We start from the raw sequence: 17,328 nt of genomic DNA on the forward strand, positions 1-17,328 counted from the left end.
TGACCTGGTGTAAGAGAAAGAACATTTCTGAACACACAGGAGCACTTTTGACGTATTGCTTCCCGGAGGGCTTAAAGTACAGCTGCAAACCCACACCACTTCCCGGAACTTCAGCATCTTCAGAAAGTGTTCTCTCTTGTTTTCCCTGCTTTTCCTGCCTATGTTTTCTCCTTCCCCTTTCCTGTGTAAGGATGTGAAGGCCTGGAAAAAAAGCAGGAAAAATCGCTAACCCTGATAAATGCTGATACCCCAAAGCTGGAGAGAGAAAAGGATCACCTGGACATCCCACTGCCTCCAAAGAAAGCCGCAGCCCAGAGTTGCCGAGAGCTGAGCACAGCTGTCATGGGTAGGACAATTTGGAGGGATGCCGTAAGCCAGAGGTGACTTGATGGCACATAACAACAGACTGCATGCGTTCAATGTAGCCCTCCCAGGATTCCGTACAGTACAGAGCATCCTCGATTTCCCAGGTTTGGTGTGGCTAGACTTCCCTTCCACACCATAAATCTGATCCAGCTAAATTTGCTGGATCCTGCCTGATGTTGGGAGGAGGAAAATGGAGCAGAGGGGCATAAAATAAGGGTGTTTTGCACCAGGAATTCTCTGCTGACATTTGAGTCTTTTATTCCTCCCTCACATGAACATGCAGAGCTCTTGGCATGTCTGTCGACCGTAAAGGCAAAGATCAGCAGAGGACGGCAAGAAACAAGAAACAGCAGAGCAATATGCTAACCTAAATAACCCACCGTTTTGCCTGGTATCAAGTAAGTTTACTTAGGATTTTACTACATGCCCTGGTAGCGTGCCATGAATTAACAACTTCACGCAACAAGCGCTTGACGGAATGGACTGCACAGACTTGCCAGAAATTCACTCATGGTTTGGCGTGAACCCTTCCTCTTGAAGCACTGCTCTGCAGGGCCGACTCAGAGGTCCTAAATCACAGGTATGCAGAGCAGCGCAACTTTGGGTGGAGGGTCGAATCCCCCACGATGCATCATTCCGGGAAAGTGAACGAAGCCTTAATGGAGGTACTACCAATGAGGCATGTGAAGATCCTCCCGGAATGCAACTTTCTTGCACTGCCTGGACTCCACTCCCTTGCTCAAGTCCCAGTGAGCCAGGATCAAACGCTTGGGAATGGCTCGGACCCCTTAGTTGCACTGGATTATTCTTGTGCAAGCACAGAAAGGACACAGGCCACAGGTCACACGTGTGGACACAGAAATCCACTTGCACCAGGGGCGACTCATCTGGGCTCCGTTCCTGCCAGGTGCGCACACAAACGCTTGGGGCAAGGCAGACTCAGGGCAGAGAGAAAGTGGGCCAGAGCCCAGCAGAGCAGAGGAAATCTGATGGATTCCTACCCCAAAACTGGATTCTTCACACTCCACCACGTACCAACTGCGTGGTATGAACAGAAATAACAGGGAGACCTAATCAGAAGAACCACCCTGGGAGAGGTCAAGACGGAGTTGCTGACTGTGATAGAAAATTAACTAGGGTGTTAGCAGAGAATGCCAATTTCATCCATTTCCTTTTATTTATATATATTGACACATTTGCAAAAAGGCTCTGTTTGGATTTCTCTTGCTTGTGTGTTCATGCCTTGTTCAATTCTTCCGTCTACGGAACGCTTGCTCATTTGGTTCTCACACAACAGCTTAAACCATGAACAAGGTAAGAAGACACAACTAGTTGCACAAGAGCTGGATGCACAAGGACTAGAAGATACAGCTAGTGGGTGGAGGTCAGCGGCCCACAGTGTGTCCGCCTGCACATCTGCTGTAGCAGAGCTGCGCATCCCCACACATTTCAACTTCCATATGGACGTACACCTGATGGGCGGCCAGTACTCCCAGTTGAGGAGGTGATGCGTGAAAGACCGCGTGCATCTAGCTTTCCTCAGTGGCACTAAGGGGCAAGGAGGTGGGAGAGAAAGCATTCAGATTGGATGTGTGGAGAGTTACCAAGACTCCGTCGGACGGGAGCACTAATGCAGGCGGCAGGTTGCATTGCTCCTGCATCCACTGCCAGGGCCTCATTCAGAGTGAGCATCAATGCACAGATGTGCAGAACCAAAATCTAAATACGTGTGGACTATTATTTATTGATGTGCATGGCCAAGGTGTGCTTTTTGGGGGCCATGTTGAGGAGAGGCTGCCTCTTGGTTCCTTCCTAGGCGAGCAAAATGAAACCAGATTGGGGAATCTGTAGGAAGGCATAAAGCAATCAGTGAGACGCAGCCTCCCAAAACAAGCCTCTGGAATCATGGAATCCTAGAAGAGTGGAGTCGGAAGGGGCCATGAAGGCCATCGGGCCCAACTCCCTCCTGTTGCAGGACACCAGGTCACACCATCCCACTCAGGTGGCTGCCCAGTTTCCCCTTGAATGTCTCCAGTGTGGGAGAGCCCCCCACCTCTCCAGGCAGCTGGTCCCACTGCTGTATTGCTCCGGCAGTGAGGAAGCTCTTCCTGATGCCCAGCCTGAATCTGGGTTGTTGCAACTTGAACTGATTATTCTGTGTCCTACACTCTGGCATCAGCGAGGAGAGACCTTGGCCTTCCTCTCTGTGACAGCCTTTGAGGGACTTATAAAGGGATCTCATGCCCCCCCCGCCCCCCAGCCTTCTCTTCTCAAGGCTGAACATGTCCAGTTCTTGCACTCTCACCTCACACGGCAGTGTTTCCAAACCCTGCATCATTTTTGTGACAAAAATGCATTTGATTTTGATGCGAGACTGGACGTGGGGAGCAAGAGTTCGAAGGGACTCAGGCTGGCAAGCAAGTACAGCTGCACAATTGACATGAGGGGGTGTAGCTGAGTAGCAGAGCCCATGCCCTGCACGCAGGAGGGACCCCAAAGTCACCCTCAGCATCTCCAGGTGGGCACAGAAAGGATTCTGGCTGAATCCCAGGAGAACTGCTGGACCAGTGGTCTGGCTCAGCACAAGGCTTCCTAAGCCAAAGCTCAGCATGGCCACAGGCTCGAACCAGAAGGCAGTGGGGCAGCCTGACCTGGGCCATGTGAGGCCAATGGGCTACAGGTGAGTAAGCATGCCAGGAAGTGGGAAGATGTCACTATAACCTCCAGAACGTAGCAGCTCACTGCAAGGGTTTGCCAGGAAGAGATCCCACAATGCCTGGATTCAGGTAGTCCTCCCATAACTTAAAGCACAACAAATCCAGTACAAGCCCTGGGTGGATGTGTTGATAAATCATTCTTTTTTACTTTGTTAGAAAAACAAATCACAATGCTGAGATCTCTCACAATACAAGATCTTTCCTTCTTTTATTTCATTTATTTAATGGTGTTCCAGGCAACTGGTGTGCCAGGTTGGAGCAGAATGTACACCGGCTAGTATTCTAAAAATGTCTCTTTTCCTCTGAAATGTAAAAGGCCGCTCAAATAATTTATTGGGGAAGATTTGTAATGTAAGAATCACATTTAAAACTCCGCAACAGAGAAATTTTTTGAAAATTAAAATTCAATCCGACTTCTCTCCCCACAATGTTGCCCTTGGCAGCCAAGGGGCCTGGACTTTTGGAATCCTCACTCAGAATAGGAAGAATTCCTATTTCCTAAAATAATGGCCTTGTCGGAGCCAAAGAAAACTGAAAACAATATATTCGTTTGACAACACTAACAGTTTCGATGGAGCTTGCCAACTAAAATGCTAGCTAAATCATTCTGGAAAGGCTTTCGACTGGACCTGAAGGAATCCCAGAAAGTCTTCCTGCTGACACTCATATTTATTTTTGGATACTAGTGGGCCCCAGAGCAGGGGGTGATAGCAGCAGTTCTAGGGAGATACATGCTCCGCCATCCGCAGGGAGAGTCACAGTTGGACTGCTGAACAGAGCATCCAAGAGCCTCTCCGTTCACTGACCGCCCAACAAACATGGGCCATGCCCACAATAAACATTGAAAACTGATGCAACACTGGAACATGGAAAAGTGCTCTACAAAGTCAGAGCCCAGGTCCCTCTAGGCCAATATTACTGACACTGGCTGGCAGCAGCTCTCCCGAATTTTAGATGGAGGCCTTTCCGGTGTGGAAGCCGAAGACTGAACCAGGGACCTCTTGAATGCACAGCATGTGCTCTGCCATAGGGCTGAGTCCCTCCAATGACTCCCTCCTCACGCAGGAATCGTTCTTCTGCAAGGAGGGCCTAGGCATCCGCAACGGGGAATTTTCAGCCCCTTGCCAAGCTTTCAGTACTGACGGAGATAACACTCAGGAGCATTTGAATCTATTAAATAGGTGTGGTGTTGACTCAGAATCCTGAGCCACTTCAAAGGCTCTCACGAGCTGGGTTTCCCCCCTTTGCACGTTCAAAGCCACAGGCCTTCCTTGCAAAATGTTGTCCATTGACCAAAGCACTGTCCAGAAGTGCCATCCCCCGGAAAGAATCTCTGAGCACGTGCGGCGCAGTTCCCGGGATCCATTCTAGTATTGACTTCTAGGAATGCTCCTAATGAGCATGCCTGGGCCCCGTCCTTTCAGGAGGGGGCTTTCGAAAAAGAGTGCATCTCCTCTTGCATGCCAGTCCTCCCACTGGGCAGCTCTCCTCTGCCAACATTGCATCAAGGGGCCGAGGGCCATGCTCGATTTGTCTGTCTCTGAGAAACTCCCCCTTTCCGCAGCTGCACATCTTGGTTATTCCCAGAGGCTGCCTGAGCACCTGGGGAAGCCTGGCCTTCCGGTAAGTGCTTCCGCCCCCCTCATCTCGACATCTGGAAATGGCTCACATTCCAAGGCCTCCCCCTGCTGCCTCCTCCTCCTCCTCCTCCTCCTCGGAGCCCCAGTCAGCACACCTTGGGAAAGCATGCCGAGAGCGGCTGTCTTTCGCACTCCCGACAAAGACCAAACCCAAACTGTGGCCGAACGCTTGGTGCGCTGCGGCCCCTGCTGCCTCGGGGCGAGTTCCCAGGGGAGGGGCCCCAAAACGACTGCGCATTCCTCGGGGTGAGGGACTCAACCCGTGCTCACTGTGGTCTGCGGCACGTCACCTGCCGTGGGCTCCATGGCACGGCACATCCCTGTCTCTCCTCTTCCAGGCTCAGTGGAAGCAACACACGATGCGAAGGAACAAAGGAATTGGACGTACCAGGCCAAGAAGAGGAGCACACTCTCTGGGAAGAGAAGAAAGGCTTTCCCTGGCTCCGGACGCCATCCCTGGTGCCAGATAAGTCTCCTGAGGGTCAGGGAGTGGCCCTCTGTGAGGCGCACGTGTGTAGGAAGGGAATCTGGCAGTAGGGGGAGCTGCAGCACAGTCTGTGGCAGCCTTCCAGCCGGGCCTTTCTGGGAGATGCTTCCACAGGAGGGCCAGCGAGTTGGTGGTTCCTAGGCAACTGGAGATGCGCGCAGGGCTTTGTTCTGTGCACAGAGGAGGGTTTCTGATTGGTGGACACAGTAAGAGCCAATTGTTGCACTGCCACCACATTGTCTCCTTCCAGCTCTATTCTGTGCTGGTGTCGAAACAGAAAACTCACATGGGAGGGAGCCGCCACCAGCTGCCACCAGCATGGCGATCCCATATCACCCATGCATCCCGAATTATCCCTACCAAGCTACAGGAAAAGCTCATTTCAGTGAGGAACACAACCATGCTGACATGGTGATCACGCTCAGAGAACGGTATGCGACCATCCGACGTTTCTTCAATAAGCTATCATGGCTTGCAGAACCATGGCATAGATTACGCTGAAATGAACGCGTACTGCAAGGTACTGCAGCAGCTAAAGCCCTGGATTTAGCAAGACTTTACTTTTTACTTTTTAAAGGCAGATGAAATTTCCAAGAAGCCAAACACTCCACTGTCCACCAGATTCTGCATAAGCATTCCCCACATCTGTGCCTCTGTGGGAAATGAGCGGGCCGTTCAAGAGTGAAGCGCCCTCGACAAGTGGAAGCGTCTAGCAGATGAAATGGTGCGGAACCCCGGTCCACACCGTCTCAGCACAGCAGCTCAGGGGCCCTGCCTGTGGCCCCCACTGGATGTGGGAAGGCCTTGCAGAAGCCACAGGCCTTCGTTATGGACCAGGGATGCCAGCCCTGCTCTTCCCTCAGCAGGCGGCAAACCGGAGCTGGCGGCTTGGGCTGCCCAGGGGAGAGAGAAGCTGCAGCACCCGGCTCACGTCTCACGAGAAGCTCGGTGCAAGCGCAGCCCTCTGCCAGCATCCACGGCGAGGTGTGACCTGAGGTGGAAAACAACACTGGACGATGGGGACTGTAAAGCTGGCACCATGGACTCTTGCGGGAGAGGTCCATGCAGGGGGCGGCTGGGCCGAACACAACCGGTCACGCTCCTGGGCGCTTCCGTTCCTTTCTCCTCTGCATCGCGGCCGCTACACCGCGAGCCAGCCTTTCCCGCCTTGTCTTTCAGGACATGCTGGACTAGAACTACGAGGCACATGGTAACAGCAATGAGATCGCGGCTGTTCACGGGGCGCACGACTCTACCGATCGAGGCAGGAGGTCCCTGGGATGCCGTGGCCGTGCCCGGGAGCCCCGTCGCCCGCCCGTCCCCCCCGCCCCCGTCGCCGCCCTCGCTCACCGATGGGGGGAATCCGGGTCGAAGCAGGTCTTCCAGACGTTGGCCACCTTGGGGTTGCAGCAGTCCCCGTCGTCGAAGTTGTGCAGCATGTTGTTGCACTCCATGTTGCAGACGCCGTCCCGCCGCTCCCAGGCGTAGCAGCGCCCCAGCCGGCGGCAGTCGCCCCCGTCGTGCCCCGTCAGCGGGTGCCGGCACTCCGGGTTGCAGAACTCGTTCCCGATCTTGCTGGGCTCGCAGTTCATCAGCACCACGCGGTGGCGCAGCAGGGAGCTGAACACCTTGTGGACGCTCAGCTGCCACGTGATGTTGTAGCGGCCGAAGGCCTCGCTCAGCGCCCGGTGCTGGTGGGCGATCTGCTCCGGGCTGACGGTCGGGTGCAGGCCCTCGTCGTCGTAGATGTTGACGACGCGATAGCGCACCACCTTCTCGTTCCGCAGCGGCCAGTGGGAGTTGTAGTGGGAGATCAGCTCCACGTTGTCGCAGACCGTCTGCCCGCACAGCGGGGGCGTGAGGGGTGAGAGAAGGGGCGGCTCTGGCACATGGATGGACTCCACCAGCGGATAGCTGCCGTCCTTGATGGCCACCCACTGCTGGTCCAAGTGGCTGAACCGCGCGCTGAACAGCACGGCGGCTTCCCGTTCGTCGGCCCTCCTCAAGAAGGCCCGCTGGAGCTTCTCCTGCGGCAGAGCGGCGCTCCAAAGCGTGAGCAGGGCCAGGTGGCCACGGAAGTTGTGCCCGTCCGAGCTGTCCCCCCCCAGAATCAAGCTGCGGCAGCTGCCCATGAAGGGGCTGTGCAGGGCGCCGAACTGCTGGGAGCTACGAGCGACCCGCTCCCCATTCAGGTACAGCAGCATCTGCCGCCCGTTGTACGTGGCAGCCACGTGCGCCCAGGTGTTGAGCTGGTAGCGGTGGTACGCCGAGATGGTGGAGGATTTCTTGATGCGGTCTGTCCGGAGCGAGAAGACGAAGCGGGCGTTCCTCCGCCCAGGGCTCTCCTGCGAACGGATGCCCAGACTCCAGCCCTTGTCGCTGGCCACGTGGGAGCAATTGTCAAACACACCTGGAGGGGGCGGGGGGGGAGAGAGAGAGGACAGTGCAGAACTGGAATGCTAGTATAAAGACACAGAAACAGCGTGAGTCAGAAGGGGTCTCCCGGGCCATCTAGTCTGACCCCCGGCTCCAGCCGGCTCCGCTCATGACATGACAACACCCTTAGTCTGCTCTGCAGCAGAAGAGGTCAATGCGACATCAGCGCAGTCAGACGCATCGACACCATTACGTTCAGACTGGCTGGACTCTGCTTCCAGGACTTCCTTCAAGGAATTCCAGGAACTGTAGCTTTTCCTCATCACATTACCACAGGATGTGCTCCTAGTGTCCAGCGTGTTGCACAAACAACACAAACCCAAAGACACAGCCTCTAGCGTAGGTTCTCCAAGCTTCAGAAGCAGCTGAAGCCCACTTTCCCTCAATTAAAACTGGAGGTAACATTGCAAGCGTACAGCAAAAATCATTTTTATTCCAAAGCTTGCTTAAATCAAGAAAGACCACCCGCCCCGCAAAGTAGCCCCTCTCTCCTAATGGGCTTAGGCAAGCCCCTCTTTCCAGAGGTGGCAGACGGTGTTCAGAGAGGTAGACAATTCTTCTGCCTTGGGAATAAAAACCTTCCCCACTTGCAATTCTTCTGCCTTGGGAGTGAAAATGTTGCCCCCTTGCACGGAGGGTCCAGCCTCCATCTCAGTGGTGACAGACAGACGGACGGACGGACGGACGGACGGCAAGGTCAAAGCGAAGGCGTGCCAGATGGCCTCTTCAGTGAGCAGGTGATTAGAATCGGGGAGAGGGTTGCATCGACGTCTTTTTTGGGAATTACTGATGTAGACCTGCATGGCATTTTCTACCGTATGGAATCCTCGAAGGAGCAATGCTGTCCCCAGGCTGCCAAGCCGGCGACCTCGGCCTTCCCTGCGTGGGGCGGCCAATCACGCAGCATCAGGAATTGCTCAGAACCGGGGCTGCGCTGCTCTGCCCTGCCGTGTAGCCGGCCTTGCTCCCTACCGGTGGAGCTATCCAGAGACTTGGTGCTGACGGAGCAAGGAAGCCCCCAGAGAAGTCGCTGAGCAGGCAGCTCAGTCTGGCTACTCCTGGTCCAGTCCCATCTAGACTTCTTTCAAACATGCAGAAGCCCTCCTTGCTGGCTCTGAGAGGGCCGTCCTCTGGCCAGAGGTCCTGGATCTGAACTGGAAAACCTGTGGCTGAGGCTGGATGGTGAGTTAGTAAACCAGCCAGGTGTGCTGCACATTCGCAGGCCCCAGACTGGCCACAACTGGTGACCAGTATGGACTGGCCAAGCCTGGGATAAGCTGAAGACCCCAAGAAGACTCTTTTGACAGCGGAACAGAACTTTCTGCCCAGGGACCAAAACAGGACCAAAGCAGTCTTGACACTTACAGAGATCTGACAAAGCTCTCATCTGCTAAGTTTTGACTCCAAATTAGTACGGGGGCATTGTAACTGTATGTTCAACTGCATTTTTTCAAGATTTGGGGAAAGATTTGCATGACACCTGTAAGCCATCCAGAATCCTATTAGGGCAGGTTACAAATCTGGAATGCATATAGAAATAAAACTCCAGAAGCAATATTGCAAAATATGAGTGGCAGATTTTGGGGGGAGTGGGGGTGGGGGGGAATGCTTTGTTGCTCCAGAATATACTCAGTCCGACCAGCAAGCAACCAGATGAAGTACTTGTTCTGCTGAAGCAGCAAGAAATAAAGATGTTGAAAAGAGATCTTGATGGGACTGAACCGGGGTAGCCAGGCTGAATTGCCTACTATGCCACTCCTCCTGCGGGGTGGGTATTTCAAGTTTATGATCTAGCATATTTTTTCAAGATTTTGGGAATTATTTTCATGGCACTTCAGTCATCCAGATCTTACTACAGCAGTTCCACCCTTGGGTAGGAATCTTTCCTGTCAGACTATCCAGAATTCAGTGATAGGAGAAAGCCAGCAAGCATCCATAAACTTTGCCCCACCTTGGTAGCCAAGCAAACATTTCCAGTGGCTGCGACCCACTCTCACCTGCGAGGAGCCTCGTCTCGTCTGCGACTCTGCACTGCGCCTCCAAACTCAGCGTGACATCGAGAGAATCTGCTCTCGCCTTCAGCTCCAATTGCTCGAGGCAACTTGGAAGCTTCGTGTGAAAACGCTCCAGCCCCGCTCGCTCGCTCACTCACTCGAGCTGGCAGCCGGCGAGGGACTGGGAAAGGTCAACCTCACACCGTTCTGCTTCCAAAGCCCTCTGAGTCGCTCACATGGAAAGCCCAGCTGCAGGACACTCCCACACCCTCGCTCCCACTCTGCGTTTGGGAAAAAAGGTCAAAGCTCGTCCTCGCCGTGACGATGCGGCTGGCCTGGTCTGATCCTCTGCACTCCAGGAAAGCCATGCCGCGGGTTCCACACCCACTGGGGAGGCAGTGAGTGGACCTGTGGACCTCCGAAAGCACCTCATTCTTTGGAGCTTGAAGCAGTGTGTGGATTGTGAGGCTCTGGGCGCAAAGATGCACTATTTTTACTTCCAAAGCTCCAGGGATATGGAGGGGGGTGTATTAAATCTCACTCCACCCCCATGAATGGACTTACTGTTATTTACAGGAATAAGGAGAGTGCTTTTAACTGTACTAACTTGATTTTTTTTTTTTTTCTGGAGGATGCTGAGCTTTTTCTAGTCCTGCTTACTTTTCCCAAATCAGCATTTCTGCTGCAGCAGGTGCATAAGACGGGCATGAGAAACCTTCTACTAGATTTCTACTACTAGAAACCTAGTAGAAGAACTGAATGCTCTTGAGAGCACAAGATGTCTGTTTATTCATGCTCCTCTTTGGCAGAGCTTCTAAGCTCAGAGTTCCCTGGAGAAGCATGAGTACCAGAAGCTTGCTTCCACAAAATGAGAGGTGCTTGGTTTCTCAGCAACCTACAGCAGCAGCCCTTTTCCTGGAAGGTTTCATCCATTGACAACTGTGCCAGCATGATTCCAAGGGCGTCCTCTTCCATAACTGCTCTTCATGTGGTCCAGACTCACTAAATTCTGCTCCCGGCCCAAAAAACCTCTCCAGGGGATGGTGTGACTCGTGTCAAATGTTAGAACCCGCCTCTGATGCCGCTTGCTGGACGCTCCTCAACATTAAACCTCACGCAACATCTCGGCACTGTTGCCAAGGAGCCCTCACATCTGGAGCCTCATCTGGTGTTCTCCAATGCGCCCTGCCCTCGACTCTGCTCGGCACCTTCGCCTTTGCCCACCGCTGTGCCCAGCCTCCCCTGGCAGGAGGCGCAGGGGCTACTGCTCCCAGAAGGCACCTCTGCAGGGCCCCTGCATCAGAAGCCTCGCCAGCCAGTGCCTGAAACAGGGATCAGAGAGCTGCGCTCCAGCACCCGTCCTAACGAGCAAGCGGCTCCCACGGCAGGAAGCCGCCCGAGCAGCCATCCCCAGGAAAAGGGCAGAGAATGCGCAGGCAGTGGGAGCGCGCCCCACAGAAGGAAGCAGAAGAGGCCTCCAAGGGGGGACCCCAGGGATGAGCCCAGCCCTTTCCGGGGCAGTGCCTGTGCCTTCCCACTTTGCAAGGGAAGCATGCAGGGGAAACAGAGAAATGGAGCGAGTCAGAAGGGGCCTCCCGGGCCATCCAGTCTGATCCCTGGCTCCAGCCGGCTCTGCTCACGACACGCCCGCCATGTGCACTTTCAGCCTATCTTTGAACACCTTCACCAATGGGGCCTCAACCTCCTCCCGCGGAAGCCCATTCCACACTCTCAGGGTCCTAACTGTCAGGAAGTGCTTCCTGGCATCCAAATGGAGCCTTGGTTCCTGGAGCTTGGCTCTGTTGGAGTGCGTCCTGCCTTCCTCTGCAGGGGAGAACAGGTCTCTACCCATCTCCATGTGACATCCCCTCACATACCTGTATGTGGCCAACAGATCCCCTCTGAGTCTCCTCTTCTCCAGGCTGAAGAGACCCAGTTCCCTCAGTCTCGCCTCATACGGCATCCCCTGCAAACCGGCCACCAACCTTGTGGCACTACAGGAAGAGTCAGTCTGCCACATCAAGGCACCCAGCAAACCCCCCAGGCAGGCCAGAAGCGGGGGGGGGGGATTTGGAGGGTCAGCTCTCCATCTAGGAAAACTAGCAGCTGTCCAAGACTCCAAAATCAAGGAAGGATGCAGAGCCCTGCTTTTGTACACTGCCAGCAAAAATTATCGGAGCACGCACCAGCGATGGGGTGAAGCTGCAGCAGCAGGTGCAGAAAAACCAGAACTGGGGAAAACACCACTTCTCCATCTCTTCTCCATCTCTACAGCCTTTTCTTCGGGACCCAAGTGCCTCCTTTCCTCCTACTTGCTCACGTTCCCTGCACCGACCCCATCCTCCCTCACTCTCTTTTGGCGCAATCCCCCTTCCTCCCTGCTCCCAGTCCCACTTCACATCTATTCACACGCAACGTCCTCCATTCACACATGCGCCTTCCATGCAGCTTCCTGTCTCGGCTGAGCAGGGGAGATGTGAAGGCAAAGGGCGAGCGGCCAGGGCAGGAACAGAGCATCGTGCCCCTTGCCAGACCCCCTGTGCCTCTGCCTCAGCAGACAGCCTGGGAGAAGCGCGGGTGGGCGGGCGGGGGGCCAGCAGAGGGACGGGAGTGGTCTCTTCGCCCCTCAGCAGCTCGCTTGGCTTCACGCGGGCCAAGGAAGGAGCCATGTTTCTTCCATCAGCAGGTCGGTGGGAGAGGGGCTGTAGGGGAAAGGTTGTGGGCCAAGTTCCCCCTCCAAATCCCTGCAGGAGGCCTTGCATGGGGCAGCAAAGATGGCCACCTCCCCTGTGGGGGCCCCTGCTCTCTGGAGCTCTTCCAGGGCTCAGCTGGCCCCCACGCACGCTGCCACTGCAAAGCCCAGACCTTCCCTTTAAAAGACGGCAGACCTTCCCTTTAAAAGACGGCTGAGCTTACAAGTGCCCGTGTAGCAAAGCTCTCCTCTGTGTTGCATGTATAAGCATAAAGTGACTGTGAAAGTTCCGAAAGGGTTGGGAGAAATCCTCTGGGGGGGGGGGAGCAGTTGTGCCTGCGTTCTCCTGAGTTTGAAATGGCCACAGACCGAAAAAATGTGGGATCTAAACTCTTCCCAGGGAATGAACATACAGAAAAGCACCTCTGCAGATTCTGCCTCAGCTTCCTTGCCACGTTCGCCAATGTCCCCCGCTTCCTCACTGTCCTATTATCATATCTATTAGCTTTGCTCATTCAGCTTTCCACCTGTTTTCAGAACAGGGTGGTAATTACTTTTGCAGATGGAAGCAGAAATGAAAAACCTGGTCCTTGGCAGAAGATCCAGGAGTTCGTTCCTGACTCAGAACTGGATAATTTATGCTTGCGGTGTCAAGCAAGCCAAAAACTTTCTTCACCCTGCTTCATACCACTCCTCTTATATATAAAAAAGAGGTCATGTGGTTTGAATTACTGTTACTCATGTGGTTTTCTGTCCTGTGCACTGAATGAAGATACAAGAGGAGAATGCCCTCTTGGTCGCGATCTCTCCTTTTTCCATGCTCCGTCGTCAGTGGTGGCTCCCGTACCGTTCGTGGAGAAGAAAGAATGTCAGCAGATGTAGCTTGTCATGGAAACAGTGCCTGCTGAAATTCCATCCTCTGCACAACTATAAAAGAGGCAGGCGGAGTCTGGCCTGCCTGTGCATCTGGAGCCCCCACTGTGGCCGCCCCTTCCTCGGCCCATTTGCATCCCTGGTCCTGCCGTCCGGATTAACACTATGCTTGCTAGCATGCAAGAAGATGGGAGCATGCAGAACTAACACCCCGCCTTGTCCCGCACGGCTGAAGGGGGATGCACAGGTCAGGATCCCCAGCATCAGTGGGTAAATGGTAGGTAGTGATCCACCATCCCATTCTGATAAGACCCCCAAAATCCTGCAGTTTCCTGGAATTCTGGAAAAAGATGGCGGACCTTGCTCTTCATTCGCTCTCTCAAGTCGGAGGGCACGGTCAGGTTAGTTATGTCTTCACTGTTCAGAGACTGTGTGTGTGCATTCTTAGTCTGCAAATGTTGAGCAAGTGAGTGGTCAACACAAATTCTAGTGGCAGCAGCAGCACAGCTGACTGTGTTGAACTGAAGACAACCATCCGATTTGGTTGCAGTTTGTGAAGCACTCTCCCTTAGAGAGATACCTGTTCGTACCGATCCCTGCTCTGTGATTTATGTTTTGTGTGGTTTCTGCAAGACAGTAATATACCTGACTAGGCTCAGGGGCTTGTTTTGCTGTGGTTCAAGGAGTGTAACTCTCGCAGAGTGATGTTCTGAAGGAGTAAAGAAAGACAACTGCTTTGAATATTGTCAGATGGGGCCTGGATCAGGCGAGTTCAGTTCTGATTGGCTGGGGATTCTAGCTAGGTATGAAAAAGTTGTCAGAAAAAGGCAGGAAATAGGTAGGAACGTCATCAGAGTTAACCTGTGAAGAGAGGTGGAAGACCTGCCAGTTGGTCTGCAGCATTTGAGAAGGACTAGGAGAAAGCTGAGGAGAAAGGGAATCGCTCTTCTTTCTCAGTGGGATATCCTTAGCTAGCAAGCCTTGATTTATTTATTTGATTGATTGATATCGTGCCTTTTCGTTTTCAAATAACTCAAAGCAATTTGCATCCTCTTCCTCCTCCTGCTCTCCATCGTCTCCGCACAACAACCCTGTGAGGTAGGTTGGGCTGAGAATCTGTGACTGGTTCAAAGCCACCCAGTTGGCTCCATGGCTGAGCGGGGACTATAACCCAGATCGCCTGCATTCCTGCCCTGTGCTTTTGACCACAACACCACTCTGGTAAAGATCAGGACTGAAGAACGGGGCCTGTAAGAGGCCACCCTAATGCATATGCAAGCGGTAAAACTCAGATTAAACTGGCATAAAAACTGTAGTAAAACAGGAGCAACTTGGGTGTCACCAGAAGTCTGTAGAAGCTGAACCTAGAATAAGGGCAATTGATTCGGGGTAGAGGCTTAGAGAGTCTGCCCTGTGGGAAAAGAAGCTATTAAGAGGCTCTCTTGGATTCTAAAGAAAAAGCCCTAAGCATCCTTTGAAAACCCCCAGGTAAATGTTCATACTCCCTGATGAACAAAATATCCCTTTAATAAGTTATGTATTTCTTCCGTTTGCGCCTAGCGTTTTGCCCACATTACAGCCATAAGAAACTGACAGTACAGGTGTGGGGCTCGGGAAAGGGATGGGGAGTTGCTGAGGCCCATCGCTACGAAGCACTGCTATAACTGAGAAGCCCACTGCTAGGATGGAGCAGTTTTCTCAGAGGTGGTGGCAATAAGGGAAACTTATGAAAATAAAATTATTAAAAATAGGGGAAACAGGAAATGCCCCCACACCTGTCTAATGCGCTTTCTTGCTATTTTTCAGGGACACTTCCAAGTCCACGCATGCCCAGCCTTTGTTCCAAGGCATTTCGCTCTTGGATCGCCACAGTCAAGACTGTGCACATGCTCCGGTTCTGCAGGAGTCCCTAAAAACCTTAAAGGAAGAGGTTGTGTCAGACACAGAAAACCGTTTCTTCCATTTTAGCACTCCATCGTCCAGAATTTGCAGCACAAACAATCCCCATGGCTTTTGTGCTCAGAATGCAAGAAAAATGATCTAGATTATCTGATTCATTAGGTAACGGGGAATCTCTCTCTCAAGCAGCTGTCTTGAGAAAAGCTGAACTTCTCTCGCTGGCTCTGCACTAGCCCGGCAACGATGTCGTTCTCTTAGCCAAGTGCACATAAAGCGCGGACAGATGCGCCTCCCTTCTTTGGACTCCTGCATGGATGATTCCATCTCTTCCACTGAAGCTCCACCGACATCTGTTCACAATATCCCCCAAACGCCCCTGTTTTGGATGACAAGCTACCCAAGGGGAGACTGAGTCAAGTCTTTGGGAGGTTGATATTTCACTGGAACCTCTTTGGTTAACTTATTGATCAATAACACGAATTCAGGAACAAAACCCACACTGGATCAGGCCCCAGGGCCGCCCAGGCCAGCCGTCTGTGCACACGGTGTGCGCAGCTGCCCACAGGGCCCCTCCGGCAGGATGGGTGCAAGACCACCTCTCGGCCAAGCTCCTCCGCAACCACGGCATGCAGGAAAGTCCCCTCTGGAGAAGCTGGCAGCCCACGGCCAGCAAGGCGAGCAGCCACTGGTATCCTCCTCCCTCTAGAAGCTCTCCAGTCCCCTCCAGAGTCGTCCAGATTGGCAGCTATCACCCCTTCCCATGGCAGCGAACCCCACAGTTTCGCTCCAGGCTGTGTGAAGAGGGCTTCCTTTTCTCTGTCCTAAACCTGCCCCATCAGCTTCCTGGGGTGGCCCCAAGTACGGGTGCTGTGGGAGAGGGAAGGAAATCTCTCCCCACACCATGCATTATCCTGGCTGCCAGTAGTGCTCTGTTCCCCCTGCAAGCTTCCCCCATGGCATTTGTCCAAACTCAAGTCAGTCTCGATGAAGAGGTGAGGGCAGCTTGGGAAAGTCCAGCCGTATGGAGTTCTCTGGCCAGGAATTTTGCTGTGCGGGGCCAGAGGAACTGCCCCAAACTGAGCTCCTCCTTAGTTTAAACCTAGTGCCTCTGGATCCCTGCATAAAGGCCTTCTTAAGCAGCCCTGCACAGAGCAAATCGAGTACGGCATACAAGTCGAAGCCTCCCAAACTGAAGGAAGAGGGGATGGATACAATCTGGCTACATCCTTCCTGTAATGTAGCGCCCAGAACTGAATTATTTCTATCAAAGACTGAAAGCACACGGGTGAGTGAGAAAACTTGCATGCTCAGAAAGCAAGGAGGGACCAAGGTCAACACAGGCGAGTTAAGCAACTGGGATGCACAACCCTGCGGCTATTGCAAGGAGGCAAGCTGCGGAGATTATTCCCACGAGTTCCTGCTGATCACCAATCCTGTGATTAGCAAGAGGCTTGTAACTCACTATCAACCAATGCATTTCTTGCTCCGTAGCCGAAAGCAGCTGAGGGGATTTCAGCCGAGGTCCTCGGAATCATAGAAGTGCTAGTGGCCACGTTTATGCTCCCTCGCACATGTACTTACAGAAATGACAATGCGCACCGAAAGATCGTGAGCCACCAGAAGCCCTCGGAACTCCTGCAGCTGATGGCGCAGAGGTTCCTGGCAAGCAGAACCAGGCTGGGGACCCACAAGAGGCCCCAGCCTGTGTGGATGAATTTAAGAACAGATGGAATGCTGTGCGTTTGCAGCTGTGGCTTACGTCAGTGCCCACAATCCCTACATCTGCATTCAAGCATACCCTGAAACTGGTTTGGCATCAGCTGGAGAAACTTCATGAGAACATTCCTCTCCTCCTCCAGTGTAGTTGTAAGGAGAGCAGACACGTTGACTTCTGACCCTGTGGTCTCTCCTTGAGTCTGAACCTGTACAAGCTATGATTAGCCCTAACTGTGTCCAGGAATTGCAATGTATGGCTGTGAAAGTTGGACCATAAGGAAGGCGGAGCGCCGAAGGACTGAGGCCTTTGAATTGTGGTGCTGGAGGAGACTCCTGCGAGTCCCTTGGACCGCAAGGCGATCAAACCGGTCAGTCCTAGAGGAGATCAACCCTGACTGCTCTTTGGAAGGCCAGATACTGAAGATGAAACTCAAATACTTTGGCCACCTAATGAGAAGGAAGGACTCCCTGGAGAAGAGCCTAATGCTGGGGACAGTAGATGGCAAAA

General features: G+C 53.3%; 1 protein-coding gene across 1 annotated transcript in view; it reads right to left on the reverse strand.

Moving 5' to 3' along the window:
* PAPPA2 (pappalysin 2) overlaps positions 1–17,328 on the reverse strand; it is a 106,236-nt gene that overhangs the window by 84,616 nt on the left and 4,292 nt on the right. The window contains exon 3 of the mRNA XM_044439142.1: positions 6,561–7,620. Coding sequence (XP_044295077.1) covers positions 6,561–7,620 — 1,060 coding nt within the window. The remainder of the gene's footprint in view (positions 1–6,560; positions 7,621–17,328) is intronic.

The sequence above is a fragment of the Varanus komodoensis genome, unplaced genomic scaffold (genome assembly GCF_004798865.1).
Source record: "Varanus komodoensis strain SLA01 unplaced genomic scaffold, ASM479886v1 scaffold34_1, whole genome shotgun sequence".
Taxonomy (NCBI): domain Eukaryota; kingdom Metazoa; phylum Chordata; class Lepidosauria; order Squamata; family Varanidae; genus Varanus; species Varanus komodoensis.